Raw genomic sequence first — 25,220 nt, 5'->3', positions numbered from 1 at the left:
TATACAGCAAAACATTCCAGCAGCGCTGTTCCATTGGCTGTGTGCCTGGCAAGTGCAGATTGATAAAAGGTTTTATTACCGCTTCAGCATAAAAAAAAACCTGTTGCTCATATACCTGCTTATGCTTTTCCAATCTGTTGTAGTGTGCGATTCATTTAGATTTTTCTCAACTTAATTATTCCAAAAGAGTTTTGAAGGGTTCCAAACAGGTTATAGGCTGAGCGGCTTCCTAAATGTGCGTCATTAAATCTGCTCCTATTATAATATATTTTCTCTATTATAAGAGAGAACAAAATCATAAACTGCAAGCACAATGCGAAAAAGGCTGTAACAAATACAAATAAATAGTCAGCAGACAAGTTCATGTCTACGATCAGCTTATCTAATAACACAGGGATTTCATGCTGCTGGAATGCTAATATTCTGATGCAATGGAAAGCTATGTCCTAGAAGCTACCCGAAATTCGACATACTGTGCCCTTTATACAATTGCTTCAAATTGCTAAATCCATGTGTGACATAGCTCAACGTTTCCATAAGTAAACAGCAATCCTCTATAATGCTGGCTGTAAAATTGGTTGTATTCTCTTCTAGAAAGAGTCCAATTTCCATAAGTTATTTCTCTGCAGCGGGAGAACACTATGAGGGGACAAAAAGTCATGGGCTTGCTTTTTCTCTTAATAATAGAGAGTCGGGGGACTAGCTCATCAATCTCTCCGAAAGGTGAAAAACGTGTTGTTGCACCAACACAAAATGTATCATATAATCAGAAAACTCAGTCTGAACCTAATGGAAACAGATGGTAATATACATTTTTATTTAGAGGCTGAATACTGTCAGACAGACATCTCTGTTATAACATGCCAGTCATTTATCAAGATCTGAGTGTATCTCAAGCATAAAGCACAAAATCAGAGCATATTTCAATGAATCTTGTGGATTTTACATGTAACAGCCCTATAGGAGCCTAAAATAATATATCATAATTATTTAAAGTCAAATAAACAAAATCTACAGGGTTAGAGATAGAGTATAGACTGTCCTATCCTATGCTGGATAGGCAAGAATACGATGTAAAATGGCCGATGAGGTTAAGTATTGATAAGTGTACAGTTATTCGTTTTGGGACAAAACACATGCTACTTCTACACCGAATGGATCACTACGATAGAGAAGGATTTGATATAATTTTTGATAATAAACTCAATTATAGAATGCAATGCCAGTAAACTACAGCAAAAACCAATAGCTTATATTTGGAAAGTCATGACTTCTAGAAGAAAGTATTGTTTTACCCCATTATGAAGCACTGGTAGCGCAAATTCAATCAAGTGCAACCAAGCTAATATGAGACGTGGAAAAACTTAGTTTTGAGAAGAAGAGTTATCAAAATTTACCCTACAGAGAGAAGGTATATAAAATCCAGATAAAAACTAAAGCAAAAAAATTATTTTTTTTCACCAAGCAACAGACAAATACTACTATCCAAGTTGTAAAGGATTGGAACGTGCACCCACAATGTCAGGTAATGCCTAAAACTGTAGATCTTTTCATTCATTGTAATAAAAGCTTAATTCTTCAATCCACACAATTCTCAATAACAGGGCAACCATAGGGGAACTTAAACTTCTTTGCAGCCCTACAAATTAGCATTATATTCTTCCCTGATAACATTTTGTTTAGGAAACTTATAGTTTATGAGTAAAATATACTAAAATGCGTGCTAATTTTTCTGCACATTTTTGAAAGATCCTGTTCACTCGCCTCATACTAAATTTTCTATGTGGAATTTGCCATGTGAACATAGCCTAATAGGTAAATATGTGTCAGTACTAGCGTAAGCATTGATAAATTGATAAATAGGTCAATCATAAACATATGGGTTATAAATGTACTACGGTGGAGCTCTGCATATTTGGATTTCTAAAATTTAAAAAAAAATCCGATTTCACAAAATATTACTTCAATCTTTACGCAGTCCATAAATGCACACTTTAAAAAAAATCTGAATATTATTATGGAATGCCAAATATTATGTTAACTTACAGTTGCCAGTTTTTGGACGTCTTCATCAGATGCTCCTAGTGAGGCAAGACCAATTTCCTGGGAAAACTGGGCAAATTTGGGATCTGCAAGCAATGGAACATGACCGAGAAGTTCATGACAGGTGTCCCTGGTAAAGATGAGAAAATAAATAGGCAATTAGTTATAAGGTTTTCATATGCATTTTGTTATAGCAGACGGCCTGCTTTAAAATGCATCATTGTGCCAAGTGACATGCGGGTAAGAGCAAATGTCCATTTTTAACTTTTACACATAATTATTGTCATCCTATACTTCATGGCCCAGTTGCAATATTTCATGACTGTATAGTCGAGGAATATTTTCCCATAATTAAAATTCATTATATTTATAGCATAAACAATGCCCGACAGAGTAACACTAAATTGAACGTCTTAAAGCTGATTTCTCACACCATTCATTTCAGGAGTTCTCAAGCCAAGAACAGTAAGGAAGAACAGATCTGTAGATGATTACACCATTACAACTGTTCCTCATGCTGTGAAGACTTTGCATTTTTGATTAAATTTGTACTAAAATAAAGAAGAGCAAATCAGAGGAAGAAGGCATTCTTATCATTTTGTGTGTTTAGGCTGGGTAGTAGCATTATACATGCACAAAACATACAACAGTAATTATCACATGCATATAGCTTTTAAGCAGAATTCTAATCAGCATGTAAAAACCTTTTTTGCTATAATCCATATGTAGGTTAAACCAATTTTCCTTCCTTCTCATTCTTCAGCCTAGTTAATAACTCAGTAAGTAATAGACTATCTAAGAAATGGTCGAAAGCTGAAACTCAGGCTAAACACAGTGACCTCTAGAGAATAGAACACACTAGAGTGTCATCTCCTGAATGTATGGTTCCTACCTGCGGAATAACAATGTTTTCTACAATCAGTAAAATGCAAAATCAAGGCTACTTAAAACTCAATACTCGGAGCAGAGAGGTGAGGGGAACATCGTCCCTGCCTAGCAGAGGGCAGGGACGCCGACGCTACAGCAGCTTTTGTCTCCCAAGAATGAAAGGATTGGGTATGTTCAAATCTAACAACCTAATCCTTCTTTTCACATTTATCTACTGTTAAGGGGAAGCTGAGATAGTCTTAGGGCTGATTCAAATGTAATTTTTTCATGCTCAAATTCTCGTATCTATTATAGTCTATTGGGCGTTTCACATATGAGTGTATTTTTGCAGACCAAGTGGTCTGCATATAATCAGAGACATGTCCAATTTTGATCCATCAGCATCATTTTTTAAACATATTTTTATTAGAAGTTATAAGGGTTAAAAGTTCATCACCAATTTTTCATTTTTCCAACAAAATTTACAAAGTCAAATTTTTTTTAGGGACCACATCACATTTGAAGTGACTTAGAGGGGCCTATATCATGGAAAGTACCCAAAAGTGACACCATTTTTAAAAAATGCACCCCTTAAAGTACTCAAAACCACATTCAAGAAGTTTATTATTCATTTGGGTGCTTCACAGGAATTAAAGCAATGTGGAAGGAAAAAATTAACATTTAAGTTTTCCCCACACAAATATTGGTATTGCCCCAAATTTTTCATTTTCACTAGGGTAAGAGGAGAAAATTGACCAAACAATTTGTTGTGCGATTTCTCCTGAGTACACTGTTACCCTATATGTGGTGGAAAACTACAGTTAGGGTACACGGCAGGGCTCGGAAGGGAAGGAACACCATTTGACTTTTGGAGTGTAAAATTGGCTGGAATAGATAGCGGACACCATGTCAAATTTGCAGAGATCCTGATACCCCTAAAGAGTGGAAACCTCCCATAAGTGACCCCGTTTTAAAAACTGCACCCCTCATGGAACTTATGTAGAGGTGTGATGAGAACCTTGAACCTGTAGGTGCTTTACTGAATTTTATAATGTTGAGCTGTGAAAATGAAAAAATACATTTTTCCCACAAAAATGTTGCTTTTGCCCCAAATTTTTCATTTTCACAAGGGTAACAGGAGAAAACGTACCATATAGTTTGTTGTGCAATTTCTCCTGAGTACACTGATAACCCATATGTGGTAGAAAACTACTGTTTGGGCACGCAGCAGGGTAGGAAGGATAGGAGCACCGTTTGACTTTTGGAGTCCAAAATTGAATGGAGCAGATAGCGGACACCATGTTGCATTTGCAAAGTTCCTATGTGCCTAAACAGTGGAAACTGTAAAATGTTGATTTGGCCCCAAGTTTTTAATTTTCAAAAGGGATTATAGGAGAAAATGAACAGTAAATTTTGTTATGCAATTTCTCCTGATCATGACCATACCCCATATGTGGTCAAAAACTACTTTTGAGGCACAATGCAAAGCTCAGAAGGGAAGAAGCACCATACTAGAGTTCAGATTTCGCTGGAATGGTTTGAGGGTGCCATGCCACATTGGCAGAGTCCCTGAGGTGCCAGAACAGCACAACCCTCTACAGGTGACCCCATTTTACAAACAATCCCCCCCCCAAAAAAAAAATTAATTCATCTAGGGTGCAGTGAGGATGTTGACAATACATGTGCCTCACAAAATTTTACACCAAATTTGGATTTGGGAGCACAGAATTCTCTGGATTTCTTTTGGGGGCCAGAAGCCATAACGCTTTTCCAGAGCCTTTTTGCTACCAGTAACGTGAAAGTCCCCTATATTTAAATTGACAGATGAGTGGGGAGTTGCTTTTTTGTGAATTGAGTTGAAGCGTTTATTGGGAACATTTTACATTAAAAAAATCAACAAAAGAAAAACGTCAAAAAACGTATCTTTATTCATATGATTCTAAAAAGGTACTAATTAGGGTGCCAACCTCCACGGTTAGATAGGGAAACAGCTTAGGGTGAACTGGTATCCACATTTCCTATTCCAGTATATGACTCTACTTGTTTACAGTGTACTCTGTTTACAGTGTTTATTTACTTACTTACATTCAGGTGCTCTAGTACCTCTTTAGAATTATATGGATAAAAATACAGTTTTTATGGGTTTTTCTTTTGTTGTTTTTTTGCTAAGGGCCCCTTATTATATTATTTTAGGGTTTTTTTCTACGAACATTTTACATAACATTTTGGATCACACTTATCCTGAGCTCTACGCTGAGCACTTTACATTGGGGTTTCCATCCAAATCTTCTAATGACGTGATTCAGATGAAACCCCTGAGGGATCCATTCACTATAATGAGGCAGCAGAGATACTCTGGACTCCGTCTGACCTCTGTTCAACAGAGTCCTTCTTTTCAGAGGTGCACAAAACTGTGGCCGACCGCACTTTTATGCATACTTAAAAAAGATGGACACTGCTGGATCACAGGCCAGACGGTGTCCACAGTGTCTCCATCTGCCTCAGTATAGGCAATCTTCCATGGGGTTTTTCAGAAATTTCCATGGAAACCCCAGTGTAAGCGCTCAGCGTAGCGAGCAGGATAAATGTGAGCAGATCAAAAATTGCTTTTATTTATTATTTTTACGCTGTTCACTGAGTGGGATAAGTGATTAGACAGCCTTACTCATCAGGTCAGTACAGATACATATATTTTTTTTTGTTTTTTCTGTTTGGCTACTAATAGTGATGAGTGAGTATGTTTTGTCAACCCTTTCGCCGAGTATGCTCGGCCGAGCACCAAGTAGTTACAGCTGCTCGGTGATATGTTTGAATCACTCCCGTGTGCATGATTTGCGACTTTTTGACAGCTTTGATACATGTGAGCAATGTCTACTTCTTACACATTCCTCACATGTATCAAAGCTGTCAAAAAGTCGCAAATCATGCACACGGGAGTGATTCAAACATATCACCGAGCACTCTATAAATACTCGGTGCTCGGCCGAGCATACTCGGCGAAAGGTTTAACAAAACATACTCGCTCATCACTAGCTACTATCACACACTAAAAAAAGCCTTTTTTTGCAAAAAATAGTTTTTACATCACCATATTTTGAGAGCTATAATTTTTCTATATTTCTGCTGACAGTCATGTTAGATCTTGTTTTTAAGGGACGAGTTAGCATTTTTATTGGTACCATTTTCGGGCACATAACATTTTTTGATCACTTTCTATTTTGATTTTTAAAAGGCAAAATTAACAAAAAACAGCAATTCAGGAATTGTTTTTTGGGGGGTTTATGCTGTTCACCATTTGGTAAAAGTGATAAAACAGCTTTTTATTCTTCGGGTCAGTACGATTACAGTGATACTGCATTCATATTTTTTTTATGTTTTGCCGCTTTTACACAATAAGAATTATTTTATAGAAAAAAATAATTGTTTTTGCATCGCTATATTCTGAGAGCTTTAGTTTTTTTATTTCTCTGCTGATTGAGCTGTATGGTGGCTTGTTTTTTGAAGGACAAGATGACGTTTTCAGCTATACCATTTCTATTTACATTCGGCTTTTTGATCGTGCTTTGTTCCACTTTTTCTGGCAGTATGATGAAACAGCATAGTTTTTGTCAGGTTTTTTTATTAATTTTTTTACAGTGCTCACTGAAGGGGTTAAATAGTGTGGGAGTTTTATAGATCGGATCATTCCGGAAGCAGAGATACCAAATATGTGTAATTTTTTTTTTTTACATCAATATACTTATTTACTGGTATAATATATATATATTTTTTCATTTTTTTGTTCTTTATTTTGTCATATTTTTTTTAATATTTAAAAAAAATACTTTTTTTTACTTACTCTATGGAACTTTTATTACTCTGATCAGTGATATAATGTATTGTGATGCACCAGCATTGCAATGCATTACACTTGCCAGTGTTACACTGACAGAACGCCTTTTAGTCCATGCGCTTGGCATGGTTTAAAAAGGCTGCCTTAGCTGGCAGACCCGGAAGTCATAATGTGACCTCCGGTTGCCATGACAATCATGGGCCCCCGTGAACCCCGTGGGGGACGATCGGGTGCAGAGATCCCATGTGATTTTGCGGGAACCCTTCCCAATTATGACGTAAACTTACATCAAATGTCGCGAAGGGCTTAAACAAAATCTGACCGAATTATCAACCCTCCTAAGCCATCTATAGGGGCATGCAGGCCATGGGAAGCTGAATAAAATGATACCTTTATATCTGCAATCCAACGTCTTACTCCAGAGAAATCTACATTTTTATCAATATGCAGATGGGCTGTTAAGATTTATGGGAGAGACATACATCTAAAGAGCTTATTTTAAATGAAAGGGGGCATTACCAGCATGAGACATGTATTGACTGACTGCACTGCTAATCTATATGTCTCACACTGTTAACATCCCCTTTCATTCACGCTAGAGTCATTCAACCGTTATCTCTCCATCCAAGAAAAACAGTCTGATTATCCTAATCAGACTCAATCAGAGTTTAATCAGAATGGAATTAGTTTTTCTCAGAGTTACAATAAGCTTTGTAGGCAGATTCTCATGCAGATCAATGTCCGGTTCATAGAACTTAAAGGGGTACTTCGGGGAGATAAAAAAATTGTACTGTCTCTGCCTTCATAAACTATAAAGATGAGATGCCCAGTGCACTTTTATTATCTTTAGAGCACTTGTAATTCCGTGTAACAGGAGCTGCTCCTCACTACTCCCCTCTCCCATCTGAGACATTACGCCACAAACCAGTGTGCAGCTCCCCCTAGTAACAGCCAGCCTGAGAAGAGGGGGTGTGGCCACGCCCCCTCTTCTCTTCAGGGAAACAGCTATTATCAGGAAACTGTCTGATAGTAACAGCATGGAGCTGCATATTGCTGTAATGTCCTTGAAGGAGGGGTGAACAGTGCAGTAAAAAGCAGCTCCTGTTACACCATCCCCCTGATAATGTCTCCCTGACATTATCAGGGGGCTGGAGTGAAATCAGCTGCTTTTCACTGCTCACCCCTCTCATCTGGGATGTTACATCATTGTACATCTCAATGCTGTTACTATCAGCCAGTCTCCTGATAATAGCTGTATCTCTGCAGAGAACAGGGGTGTGGCCCCGCCTTCTCTTCTCAAGCTGGCTGTTACTCACAGGGGGGGAGCTGCACACTGCTGTGTGATGTAATGTACAAGATGGGAGGGGGGAGTAGTGAGGAGCAGCTCCTTTCACATGGAATTACAAGTGTTCTACAGATAATTAAAGTGCACTGGCCATCTCATCTTTATAGTTTATGAGGGCAGGGACAGTAGAAACATTTTTACCTTCCCAGAGTATTCTTTTAATAGCTAATTTACATATGAAGAAAAACATGAATTTCTCTGGAATAAGATATCAGATTGGAGAGATCAAGGTATCATTATATTCCACTTTCTATGACCTGCATGCCCATATAGATGGCTTAGGAGGGTGCATCAGACTGACAGATGCCCTTTAATTGATGTTTTCCTGAAGTTCCAATTCAAGGATCATGCATTTGTTTGTTTAAGGCAACCACACGTAATTAAGAGGTTTTATTTTGTACAGAACTCTTTTCCTTTTATTTTTCTCTGTAAAGTTATTGAAAAATACCAGCTGCTTATCAGATTTGTGATCAAATGAGCCAGATACATTATGAGATACCTACCTTGTACTTGGAACATTAAACTGCAGCTGTCTGGGCTTCCAAATGAGGATATTACCGTCTCTTATAAAAAAAGGAGAAAAAAAACCCTTTCTTTTCTTCTACTCATTCTACTCAATAGTCAGTGCCAGGCTATATTTAGACAGAGGAAATATACTACAGTATATACAGATTTGCTCTGTATATTCTCCGTGCATGTGTCATTCGTTATGTAAAACCTGTTGCTCTGATGGAAACTCACATATAATATATAAAGATATGCCACATCACTTAATCACAAATATATAGGCTCTTTGCAATCCACTTTCAACTATCCAATTAAATATACAAAGGCAATTAACGCATATAAAGCTTTTAATCAAAGACATTCAACAGATATATGAATGCCATATCAACACAGCAAATTGCAATATATGCAAAACAAAAACTAAACTGCAATTATTTCCAGAAATTCTCCAGCAATTCATTGAATGTTCCTATACAATCCTGATTAATTAATTGTATCCCTATCTGTAAAATTTGCATTCAGTAATTTAAAGCAAAACGATAAATAACAGTAGTTACTATGCTAGTTAGTGATGAAATTTACATTAGGACTTTAATTTGAGTTTCATTAGAACTTGCTATCCATCTTTTTATTGTTAGGGCACAAATATATTCCTAAGCAAATATAATTGCATCCCTTACTACCTAGGAAGCAAATTACATTCCTGAAACCATACTTTAAAGCTTGTCTTGCTTTCACAAAAGCTTGTGTGTAAGCATAACCACCCAAGGAGCTGATTATGTAGATTATACACACACATGAATAAAGAGTCTAGGTGCCTACGAGCTCCCTGCTCGGAAAAAGAATCACACTAATTCCGGGTGTTGTGAGCAAATAATAAGTTTATTTAATGCAATTATTTGCCTTGCACCTAACCCATAGCAATGAATGGTTTCTGTGATTAATAATTCTCTTCAGAACTGAAATGACAAAATTAGTTTCTGTAGTTGTGGGAGTTAACGAAATGGGTACATGTAAGTACATTTTAATGTGCGCCTTATACGTACTTTTATGTATTTTGATATTGCTGCAACACAGGGGCGAACATAAAAATCATGGGGCCCCATAGAAGTTCTAATCCCCCCCCTCCCAAAAAAAAAGTTACTTACATTCGGGGGGATGACAGAAGAGCATATCTCACAACTTCATCCTTACAAAGTAATTTTCCTCCTATTGAAGCCCCTAGATTTCCCTTTCACTGCCCACATAAAGTATGATGCCAATAATAGTGTCCCCCCAAAACACAGTATGATACCCAGAGTGAATTCTTCCACAGTACCCTGTACACACACATAGTACCCTCTACACATGATATTCCTACTGTACCCCCTCCCCCTCAACCCTCCCCTGGAAAAGTATGGGGACTCCAACACAGTATGATACCCCAACAGTGATTGCCATACAGCCCTTCATACAGTATAATGGGCCTCCATACAGTATAATGGTCCCCACATAGACCTTCGAGCAGTATAATGGCTCCCCACATAGCCCTACGAAGAGTATAATGCCCCCCCATATAGACTTGAAAACAATATAATGCCCCCCCCCATGTAGTCCTGCATACAGTATAATGGCTTCCCTACATAGACCTGCAAACAGTATAACTGCCCCATATAGACATGCAAACAGTATAACTGCGCCCATACAGTCCTGCAAACAGTATAATGGCACCCACATATACCTGCAAACAGTATAATGCTCCCCCTACGTAGACCTTCAAACAGTATAACTGCCCCACATAGTCCTGCAAACAGTATAATGGGCCCCATATAGTCCTCCATATAGTATAATGGCCCCCACATAGCCCTCCAAATAATATAATGGTCCTTGCATAGCCTTCCAAATAGTATAAAGGCTCACACGTAGGCCTCCAAATAGTATAATGGCCCACACATATCCCTCCAAATAGTTTAATGGCCTACACATTGCCCGCCAAATAGCATAAATGCCCCACATAGCTCTCCAAATAGTGTAATGGCCCCACATAGCCCTCCAAATAGTATAATGGCCCCTACATAGCTCTCCAAATAGTATAATGGCCCCACATAGCCCTCCATATTGTATAATGGCCCCCACAAAGCCCTCCATATAGTAATATGGGCCCCACATATCCCTCCATACAGTATTATGGGCCCCACATAGTCCTAAATACAGTATTATTGGCCCTACGTATTTCTCCATACAGTATTATGGGCTCCATATAGCCCACTATACTGTATTATGGACCACATATAGTCCTCCATACAGTATTATGGCCCCATATAGTCCGCCATTCAGTATTATGGGCCCCATATACTCCCCCATACATTATTATGGGTCCCATATAGTCCTCCATACACTATTATGTACCCCATATAATTCTCCATACATTATTATAGGTCCTATGTAGTCCTCCATACAGTATTATGGGTCCCACATTAAAAATACAGCAAATAAACAAAAACATATCTCTCCCTTGCTGCTCTGGTCTCTGCAGCATGTCTTCTGACCCTTTGCACTGCGCAGAACAGAGGATGCTTTGTAGTGATGTCACCACGCCCTCTGCGCTGAGACGTTACAGAGCTCAGACGATATGGGGGAATGATGGGCGAGAGAGAGTCAGCTGATGGCTCCCTCTCCCATCATTGTTTTCAACTATATCGGCATCCAGGAGCAGGATGCCAATACAGTTGAAAGTACGATGCTGGGCGGGGGGCCCAATGCTAGCGCTGATGGTGCGCTACTGCTGCAATGGAAATGTAATGAGACTGGTTTTATTTTATATGGGATTATGAATTTATTAAAGGGGTTGTCCAGCCTTATGGTACAAGTCTGTAATCTCTATGTGACTGCAGACTTGTGGATCCTCACATTGTGCGCAATGCGTGCTGTGAGGATTCTCTGGTGCCAGTGCCAAGAGCATGACTGCAAGTATATGATTTGCATACATGTGGCTACGTGCCGACAAGACGAGCGCTGCATGGCTGGATACAGTCTAATCAGAATTTGTCCGAAAGTATGCAAATCGCATACTTGTTGTCACTTGACTGCTTGGTCTCACTGCCAGCACCCTAATTTCCTTAAGGTGCGCAGTGCATGAAGTGTGAGGATTCACAAGTCTGCAATCACATTGAGAGACTGCAGGCTTGTAGCATAAGGCTCACAACCCCTTTAAGCTGGACTTCTCCAGTAGTGGGAAAACCCTTTAACAAAACAATTAATTTTTCTATTTAAAGGGAAAACAATACACACACAATATAATTATTCTGACCACCTACAATAAAGCTAATGTTTTAATCAACTCCCAGTACAGTTAATTTTACCACCTCCATACCCCTTGTGATGAAGGCTGGACGAAACGTGCGTCAAGGGGTCTTCTGACCCAGTCTGAGTACTTGGTCACACAGTGGTGGCCAAAAGTATTGGCACCCCTGCAATTTTGTCAGATAATACTCAGTTTCTTCCTGAAAATAATTGCAATCACAAATTCTTTGGTATTATTATCTTCATTTAATTTGCTTGCAAGGAAAAAACACAAAAGAGAATGTAGCAAAAATCAAATCATTGATCATTTCACACAAAACTCCAAAAATGGGCCAAACAAAAGTATTGGCACCCTCAGGCTAATACTTGGTTGCACAACCTTTAGCCAAAATAGCTGTGAACAACCGCTTCCGGTAACCATCAATGAGTTTCTTACAATGCTCTGCTGGAATTGTAGACCATTCTTCTTTGGCAAACTGCTCCAGGTCCCTGATATTTGAAGGGTGCCTTCTCCAAACTGCCATTTTGAGATCTCTCCACAGGTGTTCTATGTGATTCAGGTCTGGACTCATTGCTGGCCACCTTAGAAGTATCCAGTGCTTTCTCTAAAACCATTTTATAGTGCTTTTGGAAGTGTGTTTTGGGTCATTCTCCTGCTGGAAGACCCATGACCTCTGAGGGAGACCCAGCTTTCTCACACTGGGCCCTACATTATGCTGCAAAATTTGTTGGTAGTCTTCAGACTTCATAATGCCATGCACACGGTCAAGCAGTCCAGTGCCAGAGGCAGCAAAGCAACCCCAAAACATCAGGGAACCTCCGCCATGTTTGACTGTAGGGACCGTGTTCTTTTCTTTGAATGCCTCTTTTTTTTTCTTGTACACTCTATGTTGATGCTTTTTCCCAAAAAGCTCTACTTTTGTCTCATCTGACCAGAGAACATTCTTCCAAAACGTTTTAGGCTTTCTCATGTAAGTTTTGTCAAACTCCAGCCTGGCTTTTTTATGTCTCGGGGTAAGAAGTGGGGTCTTCCTGAGTGTCCTACCATACAGTCCCTTTTCATTCAAACGCCGACGGATAGTACGGGTTGACACTGTTGTACCCTTGGACTGCAGGGCAGCTTGAACTTGTTTGGATGTTAGTCGAGGTTCTTTATCCACCATCCGCACAATCTTGCGTTGAAATCTCTCATCAATTTTTCTTTTCCGTCCACATCTAGGGAGGTTAGCCACAGTGCCATGGGCTTTAAACTTCTTGATGACACTGCGTACGGAAGACACAGGAACATTCAGGTCTTTGGAGATGGACTTGTAGCCTTGAGATTGCTCATGCTTCCTCACAATTTGGTTTCTCAAGTCCTCAGACAGTTCTTTGGTCTTCTTTCTTTTCTCCATGCTCAATGTTGTACACACAAGGACACAGGAAAGAGGTTGAGTCAACTTTAATCCATGTTAACTGGCTGCAAGTGTGATTTAGTAATTGCCAACACCTGTTAGGTGCCACAGTTAATTTACAGGTGCTGTTAATTACACGAATTAGAGAAGCATCACATGATTTTTCAAACAGTGCCAATACTTTTGTCCACCCCCTTTTTTAGGTTTGGTGTGAAATTATATCCAATTTGGCTTTAGGACAATTCTTTTTGTGTTTTTTCATTGAAGACAAATTAAATGAAGATAATAATACCAAAGAATTTGTGATTGCAATAATTTTCAGGAAGAAACTGAGTATTATCTGACAGAATTGCAGGGGTGCCAATACTTTTGGCCACCACTGTATACCCCTTTGTATATGCAGTGTGATCCATGACTTTATACTCTGATGTGCTGGGGTGAGTGTTCACTTGATATATAGTACAGCACTTAGCATTTTATGTTCATATACACCCACCTCTGCAACATTGGGAAATATTTTGAGCCTTACTTTCTCCCTGATTATACCTCTGCATTTGGTCTCCCTAGTGTGGCACTACATGAATGCACACTGCAATAGCTTTTAAGCCTTCCAGCTAAATAATGTAATAAAAAATTGTTTGCTGCACATGGCACTTTATTCAATTACCAGTAGCTACAGGGGGTACAGAAAGTATACAGACCTCTTTAAATTTTTCAATCTTTGTTTCATTGCAGCTATGTGGTAAATTCTAAAAAGTTCATTTTTTTTCTCATTAAAGTACACTCTGCATCCTATCTTGATTAAAAAAATAGAAATGTAGAATTTTTTTTCATATTTATTAAAAAAGAAAAACTGAAATATCACATGGTCATAAGTATCCAGACCCTTTGCTCCGACACTCATATTTATGCTGTCCATTTCCTTGTGATCCTCCTTGAGATGGTTCTACTCCTTGATTGGAGTGCAGCTGTGTTTAATTAAACTGATAGGACTTGATTTGGAAAGGCACACACCTGCCTATATAAGACCTCACAGCTCACAGTGCATGTCAAACCAAAAATGAGAATCATGAGCTCAAAGGAACTGCCCAAGGAGCTCAGAGACAGAATTGTGGCACGGCAGAGATATGGCCAAGGTTACAAAAGAATTTCCGCATTACTCAACGTTCCTAAGAGCACAGTGGCCTCCATAATCCTTAAATGGAAAAAGTTTGGGACAACCAGAAGTCTTCCTGGACCTGGCCATCCAGCCAAACTGAGCAATCATGGGAAAAGAGCCTTGGTGAGAGAGGTAAGAAGAACCCCAAGATCACTGTGGCTGAGCTCTAGAGATGCAGTAGGGAGATAGGAGAAAGTTCCACAAAGTCAACTATCACTGCAGCTCTCCATCAGTCGGGCCTTTATATCACGACGGAAGCCTCTCCTCAGTGGAAGACATATGAAAGCCCGCATAGAGTTTGCTCAAAAACACATGAAGGACTCCCAGACTATAAGAAATAAGATTCTCTGGTGTGATGAGACGAAGATAGAACTTTTTGGTGATAATTCTAAGCGGTATGTGTGGAGAAAAACAGGCACTGCTCATCACCTGCCCAATACAATCCCAATAGTGAAACTTAGTGGTGGCAGCATCATGCTATTGGGGTGTTTTTCAGCTGCAGGGACAGGACGACTGGTTGCAATTGAAGGAAACATGAATGCGGCCAAGTACAGAGATCTTCTGGATGAAAATCTCTTCCTGTGTGCTCTGGACCTCAGACTTGGCCGAAGGTTCACCTTCCAACAAGAAAATGACCCTAAGCACACAGCTGAAATAACAAAGGAGTGGATTCAGAACAACTCTGTGACCATTCTTGACTGGCCCTGCCAGAGCCCTGACCTAAACCCAATTGAGCATCTTTGCAGAGACGTGAAAATGGCTGTCCACCAACGTTCTCCATCCAACCTGACGGAAATGGAGAGGATCTGCAAGGTAGAATGGCAGAGGATCCCCAAATCCAGATGTGAAAAACTTGTTGCATCATTCCCAAGAAGACTCATGGCTGTACTAGCTCAAAAGGGTGCTTCTACTGAATACTGAGCAAAGGGTCTGAATACTTATGACCATGTGATACTTCAGTTTTTCTTTTTTAATAAATATGAAAACATTTCTAAATTTCTGGGGTTTTTTCAGTCAAGATGGGGTGCAGAGTGTACTTTAATGAGAAAAAAAATGAACTTTTTAGAATTTACCAAATGGCTGCAATGAAACAAGCAGTGAAAAATGTAAAGGGGTCTGAATAATTTCCGTACCCACTGTATAACTCATATTCATTTACTGTATAACATAGATTTTTATTTAACCCCAGTATGTCATAACTATTCACACTAGTGGTATAAATGTAACATGGCGCGGGGCGGCAGCCGTGGGAAAGGTACTCGTCTTTTACACGCAGACACATTACATGAAAGTGGGGGTCCTGGCTGGGTGTGTGGACTTGTGCTGTGAGAGCGCTATGTCCGTGCAGTCCGCCTGTAACCATTGATGCTGGTTTGCCAGGACCAGATGTTTGACAGTTCATTGAGGGAGACAACCATTCATAAATAAAGTTTTTACTTAACTGGAACTTGGTCTGGAATACATATCACAGATTGTTATGAATGTTTCCTTCACAACTCTGAGCATTTTTCGCACACAGATTCCTTCTTCTCGGTTACCCGCTTGTCCTCAATTTTCCCATTTTTTTCTTTACGCTCTTTGTTTGTCATCTGTATTCACTGTTTCGCACTACTTCAGCACAACCCAGTGTTATGATCTGCAACATAAACTAGGGAAAGAAGGGGAGAGCTGCCCCTACAGTAAGACTAAGCTGAGTCCCTTCGTTGTAGCGGGCGACTTGTTCCTTGTGAACAGACCCGCCTTCGTCCTCGGCTAGTCTGAACGGAGACCTATAGAGAAAGGGAGGGGTCCCTAAAAGAACTAAGGACTGGGACAAAATGGGACACCTCCTAACAGAAGTTGTTGCAGAGCAAAAGATAAACTGACAAAAGTACTAGAGGTCCAGAGGACCAAGCAAACTAGAGATAGATAGGCACAAAAGCACCTGGCTAGAGAGACAGTCAAAACGACACTGAAGTCCAGCAAGGCCAGAAGGGCGGAGCGGGAATATATAGGAAGATGGTCACGTGACCGCAAAACACAAGATAGAAACAAAAACAAACAGGAGGGTTCTAACAGTACCCCCTCTTTTATGAGGATCCTCCGGATCCTCCAAGCCCAGGCCTATCCGGAAATCTCCTGTGGAAAGCTCTGACAAGTCTAGGGGCAGAGACATCATCCGCCTTAACCCAGGAGTTATCCTCGGGGCCAAAACCTTTCCAAGCGACGAGATACTGCAATCTCCCTCTCTGCTCTCTGGAATTCAGGATACGAGAAATTTCATATTCGCCGTCTTCCACCACCGGAGGAACTGTGACAGTGGCCTCCCTATCCGATAAATCAGCCTTTTTTAACAAGGAAACATGAAACACAGGATTAATCTTCCAGGAGGAGGGAACCTCCAACCTAACAGCAGACTGGTTAACCACCTGAAGCACCTTAAATGGCCCCACAAACTTTGGACCCAATTTTTTAGAGGGAATCCTCAACTGCAGATTCTTTGAGGACAACCAAACCATGTCATCCACAGTAAACAAAACCTCTTTACGTTTCCTGTTAAAATACTTCTTGGACTTTTTGTTAGCCTCTTGAAGGTTACAACGTACATTAGTCCAAACTGTCTCCAAATCACCGGAAAAATTCTCCTCCTCCGGCACCTCCGACCCCAATTTGGAGAACGAACCAAAAGACGGATGCCTCTCAGTACAACAAAAAAAAGGAGAACACCCAGCAGAGGAGGATGTATGGTTGTTGAGAGCAGATTCTGCGAGTGGCAGAAACTCAGACCACCCCTCTTGATTGTCTGCCACAAAACAACGCAAAAACTGTTCAACATCCTGGTTCTTTCTTTCAGTCTGTCCATTAGACTCAGGATGATAACCAGACGAAAATGACAAATGGACTCCCAACCTGTCACAAAAAGCACGCCAAAAGCGAGCCACAAACTGTGGTCCCCTATCAGAAACAATGTCGGTGGGAACGCCATGGAGCCTGACAATTTCCTTAACAAATGCCTTAGCGAGTGTCTTAGCGCGGGGTAGCTTAATGAATGGAACCAAATGACACATCTTGCTAAAACGGTCCACGACCACCCAGATGACAGTGAAACCCTCGGACACAGGAAGGTCAGTAATAAAATCCTTTGCCAGATGCGTCCAAGGCGCACTAGGAACCTCCAGAGGGTAAAGCAACCCCGCAGCAGGGGTATGTGAAGCCTTTGACCTAGCACACACCGTACATTGACGCACCCACTTGATGACTTCCTTCTGCCACCCAGGCCACCAAAAACTGTGACTGATAAGTCTCTTAGTCTCAGAAATTCCTGGATGAACTGTCAACCGAGACTCATGATACTCCACAAACAAATCTCTCCTAGAGGTTCTAGGCACAAACAACCTCCCATGAGGAGTGTTAGATGGGGCATCCTCTTGGGCTTTCAGAATCCCATCTTCCAAAACGGAGTCCAATGCTGCTACCACAACTCCTTCCTGTAAAATGCTCTCCTCCTCCTCGGTACCAACCATGGGAGAAAAGCTGCGAGATAAAGCATCAGCTTTAACATTCTTAGTACCAGGGATATAGGTAACAGAAAAATTAAACCGAGAAAAAAAAAAGTGCCCACCTAGCTTGACGGGCATTCAAGCGTTTGGCAGCATCCAGATAGATCAAATTCTCATGATCTGTGAAAACCTGAACAGGAAATTTAGCACCTTCCAAGAAATGACGCCAATGTTCAAACGCAAGTTTAATAGCCAGCAATTCCCGATTACCAACATCGTAATTAAGTTCGGTTTCTGAAAAATTTTTCGAAAAAAAAGCACAGGGATGTACTCCATCCTTGTTCTCCTGAGGCAAAACTGCTCCGACCCCCACCGAAGAAGCATCAACCTCGACCAAAAAAGGCTTGGTCTCATCAGGCTGCATAAGGATAGGGGCAGAATTGAACCTCTCCTTGAGATACACAAAAGCTTCAATGGCCTCAGTAGTCCACTGGACAGTATTCGCACCTTTCCTGGTGAGATCGGTTAGCGGCTTAACAATTATAGAAAAATTCTTAATGAATTTCCTGTAATAATTGGCGAAACCCAAAAATCTCTGTATCAATTTCAAACCAATAGGCCTAGGCCATTCCTGCACAGCCTGAACCTTCACCGGGTCCATCTCAAAGCCCTCGCTGGAGATAATGTAGCCCAAAAACTAATTCTCTGCACAGCGAACTCACATTTCTCCAGCTTAGCAAAAAGTGAATTATCACTCAATAACTGCAACACCTCACGTACGCTCTGCCAATGGGACTCCAGATCTGGTGAATAAATCAGAATGTCATCGAAATGCACAACCACATTCTTACCAATCAAAGGTCTCAGGATGTCATTAATAAGGTTCTGAAAAAACGCGGGTGCATTGGTAAGACCAAAAGGCATCACCAGATTCTCAAAATGACCTACCGGAGTGTTAAAAGCAGTTTTCCATTCATCACCCTCCTTCATTCGTAACAAATTGTATGCCCCTCGGAGATCAATTTTAGAGAACCACTTGGCCCCCACTAACTGGTTAAACAAGTCCGGAATTAACGGCAATGGGTAGGAATTGTGTATGGTAATCTTATTAATTTCACGAAAGTCCAGACATGGACGTAAACCACCGTCCTTTTTTTTAACAAAGAAAAATCCAACGGCCACAGGCGACTTAGAAGGTCTAATGTGACCAGCAGCCAAGCTCGTCTGTATGTATTCCTCCAAGGCCTTTCTTTCAGGGATAGTCAAATTAAATAAGTGACTCTTGGGAAGAGTAGCTCCAGGAACAAACTCAATTGTGTAATCATAGTCCCTATGAGGAGGTAAAACTTGCGACTCCTCCTCTGAAAAAACCTTCCAAAAATCCTGAATAGGTACAGGTAATTCCCCTTTTTCCACAGCCGCAATGCGACCATTACAACATTTATCATAGCACTTAGGACTCCAAGACTTAATCTCATTAGTAGACCAGTCCAGTAAAGGATTGTGCAGTTTTAACCAAGGCAAACCTAAAGCGACTGGAGAGGGTAAATTATTTAATACCACCAAATCCAAATCTTCTTGGTGAATGCCATTGATAGTGAGGGGAAATGCCGCAACCTTGTGAGTAATACATTTCAAAGGAGTGTTATCAATTGCAATCACAGAAATAGGTGATGACAAAGGTTTGGATTCCAATTTAAGTTTTTCCAAAAATCCCTTATCAATCACATTAAGTGTTGAACCACAATCCACAAATACCTGAAATTCAATCAAATCTTCCTGCAATGAGGTACTCCCTGAAAGAAATACTCCCTTAGAGCTCAAACAAGCAATATGGGCGTAACTGACCTTTTTTTTTCTTTACTTAAACGAAGCTCACAGTTCTTAATCAAATGGTCAGGTTTACCACAATAAAAACACAATCCCTTGAAAAACCTGTGGTCTCTTTCCTGAGAGCGGAGTGACATCGCCTCAACCTTCATCGGTTCTCCGCCGTCCGAGCAGACCCTCTGGGGACCAGGAGCTGCCATTGCAGGAATTTTTTCATCATTAACCCTGGCATGCAGTCTCCTGTCCACACGTATAGCTAATTGCATGGCTTCTTGCAAGGTCTCAGCTGCAGGAAATTCAATCAGCAGATCCTTAACCCTTTCACTTAGACCAGCAAGAAAAAAACATTTTAACGCCGAATCATTCCATTTCACTTCTGAGGACCACCTTCTGAAGTGTGTACAATAATTTTCAACATCACCTGACCCCTGATTCAAACGCCTCAGTTCTGTTTCAGCAGATGAGACTCGATCAGGATTGTCATACAATAGCCCCATAGCAGAAAAAAAATCCTCCACTGACTTAAAACACGGATCATTAGGTTGGAGAGAAAAGGCCCACCCCTGTGGTTCCTTGCGCAAAAGTGACATGATAAACCCAATGCGCTGTGATTCATTCCCAGAGGACCTTGGTCTCAAACGAAAATATAATAAACAAGCATTTTTAAAGGAAAAAAAATCTTGTTGTTTACCATAAAAAATATCAGGGAGTCCTTCCTTGGGTTCGACCAAATGCGCTCCAGAACAGCTACTCACGTGTTGCCGGAGCTCGGACACCTCCAGAGACAATCCCTGCAGGCGTTGAGCCAAATCTTGAACAGAAACCATACTGATTCCCGGATTTCTTTCTTTAAAGTTTTTTTTTTTGTTTAGGCTGGACTTACTGTTATGATCTGCAACATAAACTAGGGAAAGAAGGGGAGAGCTGCCCCTACAGTAAGACTAAGCTGAGTCCCTACGTTGTAGCGGGCGACCTGTTCCTTGTGAACAGACCCGCCTTCGTCCTCAGCTAGTCTGAACGGAGACCTATAGAGAAAGGGAGGGGTCCCTAAAAGAACTAAGGACTGGGACAAAAATGGGACACCTCCTAACAGAAGTTTTTGCAGAGCAAAAGATAAACTGACAAAAGTACTAGAGGTCCAGAGGACCAAGCAAACTAGAGATAGATAGGCACAAAAGCACCTGGCTAGAGAGACAGTCAAAACAACACTGAAGTCCAGCAAGGCCAGAAGGGCAGAGCTGGAATATATAGGAAGGTGGTCACATGACCGCAAAACGCAAGATAGAAACAAAAACAAACAGGAGGGTTCTAACACCCAGCTAGACACTACAGTCCTGCTTAGTAAGAGTTATTTACTCGACCTGCGGTTACTCGTCTTCTTTCCCCTCAAGGTGTCAGTATGGCCGGTCCTTATCTTCTCTAGTGTTGGTGCTCTGGAACTCCCGCCCAGGACAATCTGCATACTCATTCCTGTCCTGTCCTGTCCAGGAGTTATAAACTCTCCAGGAAATCAATGTGTCGCTCAGTCACTTTCCTCGTATCTGGTTTGAATCTCACTATCCCTTCCCTTTGGTCTCCTCTCACATAGGGACACCCAAAAACGTGCATTGCTCACATTGGACCATAGGTCATTTCTCGATGCACTCCAAACCCTATCTGCCTCACTACCAGGGAAACTGTCTCTCTCCTTTAGCTTAGCCCCTTCCACTTTGGGCTAGTCCCAACCATTCACTCTAACTGTCCTAATAACTTCCTGCTGTTGGGCAGAATATAGCCTCATTACCAACAGCACATATGACTACACATACAAACATCATCAACACAGATCACTATTCACTTTACACAAAATTAACATTCCATATGTTCTTCAAAGGGGAAACGCGGGCAATATGTCCATCTCCTTACCTTTGCCCCTTCATTAATGAGGTTGTCCTTGGCCATCTGTAACCTGTAGCATTGATACACCCTCCTGCACATAACTTATATCACCAGATGCTGTGGAAGACTGAACCACTCTCTTGCACATTACTTAGACCAGAGAACATTTATTTTTCATTTCCTGTGAGAGACTCTGAACCGGTCCTCTTTTTCGGACCCTGGAATCGCAACCATACGAGCGTCCTCTCTTACTAACCTGGCACCAGTGCCCCGAGTTACCTTTGGCCCCTCTTTATAAGGGCTCTTACCCCAAGAGCACAGTCCATCCCTGTAAGGGTAGCCCTTTCTCACCGCAGGCACAGTCCATTGTCCCCCATCAGCCCTTAGGACAGGGACACAGAATACAGCCTCATCACCATCAAAAGAGATCACTACACATGCAAATATCATCAATGCATATCACTATTCAAACGCAGGCAATATGTCCATCTTCTTACACTTTCACACAGAGGTTTTTTTTACAAGTATGTAGAAATAGATTCTGCTCAGGAATCCACATAAAAACATGTAAAATACTCTTTGTATAAGTTTCTGATTGATTTTAGTAGGAAAAAGCTCTTATATTGCAGACAGTGCTGTTTTTCACAAGCTATTTTGAGCATTTCCCATTAAAATCAATCAGAAGCTTATTCAAAGAGTATTTGGAGCAATTGTTATCTGGATTATGCAGTAAAATCTGATTCTAAATCCTCATAAAAACTGTGTGAATAGGTCCAAATGAGGAAGAAGTCATAAATGCACATAGCTCTCTACAATAGAGTCACAGCCTAATGTTTCACATCTCACATAAGCTACAATGGAGAGAGTCACGTACAAGGAAGGCCACCTGTCTTAATTCACATACTCCTTTGTGGAGAGTCAGATGGGTCAAGAGATCCCATTCTCCTGATGTAGGAAGCAACCACAGATATTTACTGTACACAGTGCACCATTAGCAACTGCCAGTCCGTGCTCCTCAGCTGCTGCCACTACTCTAATGTGTGTGACTACTCACTTTTGGTAAAGGAATTTTATGGGACAATTTTATTTTTTTACTATGGGAATAAGAACTAACAGGCAGGTAGTTGCTAAGTGCCTGCCTGTTCTACCCGGCCCGGGCTCAGAGTGGTCACTAACTGCCGGTGATTTTGATGCTTCATGTCAACAGAGCAGCTCTTTCGGGCTGCTTTGTCAACAGGGCATGTCTGCCAGCGTCATGCTAATTGACGCCAACTTCCTGCAGTTAAGCAGCAAGGAGCTGTTTGTCAATCAGCATGACATCAGCTGTCACACCTCATCAACAAAGCAAAAGTCAGCAGAAGCTGCAGAATCGTCACAAGAGACGATAGAGATCGGCTTTGGCACAACAGGCAGGTAGATAGCAACTACCTAACTGTTAGTTCTTAGGACCATAGTAAAAAAATAAAATACTCCCAGACAACCCCTTTAACAAGCATTTTTGTATCCACATGTTTGGGACCACACAGAATAGTATTGCAGGCCACATGTGGCTCCCAGGCTGCAGGTTGTGCACGCCTGCTCTAGGCCAAGGGCTGTGAACCACTGATGTAGAGAAATCAACCAGTCAAGAATTAGGGATGTGTGTGACAACTAATTTTCCACTATTTTATAGTTTGAAACAATGCATCCGTGTAGGTAAAATGTATCAGCCTGCAGTTCAAAAGTACATTACTTAGAAAGGGTACAATTGTAGTAAACCCTCGGTTGTAAAGTCATAGACCCATAATAGTCTCCAGATTTAAAGAGTAATTTCTCAGATAAAGCAATGGACAAATGTAATACTTGAGGTATTGTATCCATTTTACTGGAATGGAGATGTTTAGTGCAGAAAACCTAATAGGGCTTTTAGCCATTTGCTAACATTGTGGTTGATCTATACTGGTATGTTCCGCCACATGGGAGTCATTACATCAGAGAAACACTCTTAAAATGTCTTTGTAGAGAGCACAAGAGCCTAATGGAGCTATCTTGTAAAGAAAAGGATGATCTTTAAAATAAATCACTATTAACATTAGTTTAATTATACCTTTAAAATGTGATCCTCCTGGAAGCTTCATCATGGGTAGTAGACCCAACCGAACATCAATTTTAAGGTACTTCTAGATACCATCTAACTTATCCAGACAGGCAGATAGATTGATAAATAATTAGATAATGGATAAAAAGATAGGTAGATAGATAGATAGATAGATAGATAGATAGATAGATAGAATACATATTGATTTCCCCCACCCAACTCTCTCAAATGATTCCTTTGTTACACTACAGTTTGGGGATAAATTTGTCTTCCTGATGGAAAATCCTTCTTATAATGCATCCACTTTTGCTCTAGCAAGCATTTTTTGGCTGATATGCAGTTATTAAAGCCTTTTGCCATTACCATCCCATTCACATGAATTTTATTTTCACAGGAGAGAGACTTTAACAACCTTGCAATCAATCTAAATAAGACACAGTGTAGCAGGAGAGAGAAAATGTCAAATGTAACAGTAACGCTATTTTCATACGAGTATTATATTCTGATATCCTGGACGTGAATGTGAAATATTATTACCCCGGTCTAGGTGCTGTCAGCAGATTAGCCTCAGACATAAGCAATGCATGCATGCAATTCACTGTCGCTCACATGAAGACTGAACACTGTGGATTGAGCAAGTAGAGTGAGGAGGCATCATAGAACCTGTTCAAATCTCTAATAAACTAAATTATTGTGAGAAGGTTCATAATTAGTGTTGAGCATTCCGATACTGAAATATCGGGTATCGGCCGATATTCGCGGTATCGGAATTCCGATACTTAATTCCGATACTTTTACAATATCGAATACCGGAATCGGAAGTTCCCATAATGCCTGCGCTCTGCAGTGTCTCTGAAGTATGACATGCTGGATGGCAGCGCTCAGCTGAGATCCAGCCTGTCATCAGAATGCCATCTCAGCGTGGGAGAATTCTCCTGATTGTTTAAAAGCCGGTGGGCGGTAAAAAGCCGCCGGCTTTTAAACAATCACACAGCCCCATACTGCTTCCCCGCAGCCTCCCACCCTGATCCTCCGCTCCCCTCGCCACCTCCCATCCCGATCGTAAGTTAGGACCGGGCGGGGAGCGCAGCACCAAGGAGCGGGGAGCGAAGGACCTGGGCGGGGAAGCCGGCAGTGAAAAGACTTCACCACGGGCTTTCCCGTTCTGTGCTGCGCTTTCCCGCCGGTTATTTCAAATGAACAGCTGAGGTATCAGGTGATGCCGATCAGCTGTTCAATTGAAGTAGCCGCGGTGCCCTCAGAGGGTTCATGTGAGTTCATGCTTGACTGCATGAACTCACATGAACTTTCCCACAGCCGCACAGGTCAGCCTCACCTCCCAGACCCGTCATGATTGGTGTGTGTGGGTGTCTGTGCGGGTGTGTGTGCGGTGTCTGCGGGTGTGTGCGTGCAGGCAGACATAGGCCGATGTGACACTACTACTCCCATCGGCCTATGTCTGTCCCCCGTCCACTCGTGCCAGCAGGATCAGCTCGATGGGAGCAGTAGTTCCCATCAGCCTGATCC

General features: G+C 41.1%; 1 protein-coding gene across 1 annotated transcript in view; it reads right to left on the bottom strand.

The window, feature by feature from the left end:
* The window catches only part of TPH2 (tryptophan hydroxylase 2), a 552,487-nt gene that overhangs the window by 397,157 nt on the left and 130,110 nt on the right, over nt 1-25,220 (bottom strand). The window contains exon 8 of the mRNA XM_073651797.1: nt 2,047-2,173. Coding sequence (XP_073507898.1) covers nt 2,047-2,173 — 127 coding nt within the window. The remainder of the gene's footprint in view (nt 1-2,046; nt 2,174-25,220) is intronic.

This window comes from Phyllobates terribilis, unplaced genomic scaffold (assembly GCF_046119375.1).
Source record: "Phyllobates terribilis strain yellow unplaced genomic scaffold, ASM4611937v1 Scaffold_11__3_contigs__length_659146591, whole genome shotgun sequence".
NCBI classification, from domain to species: Eukaryota; Metazoa; Chordata; class Amphibia; order Anura; family Dendrobatidae; genus Phyllobates; species Phyllobates terribilis.
Note: the sequence above shows the minus strand (reverse complement) of the source record. Positions and strands in the feature narration are given on the sequence as shown.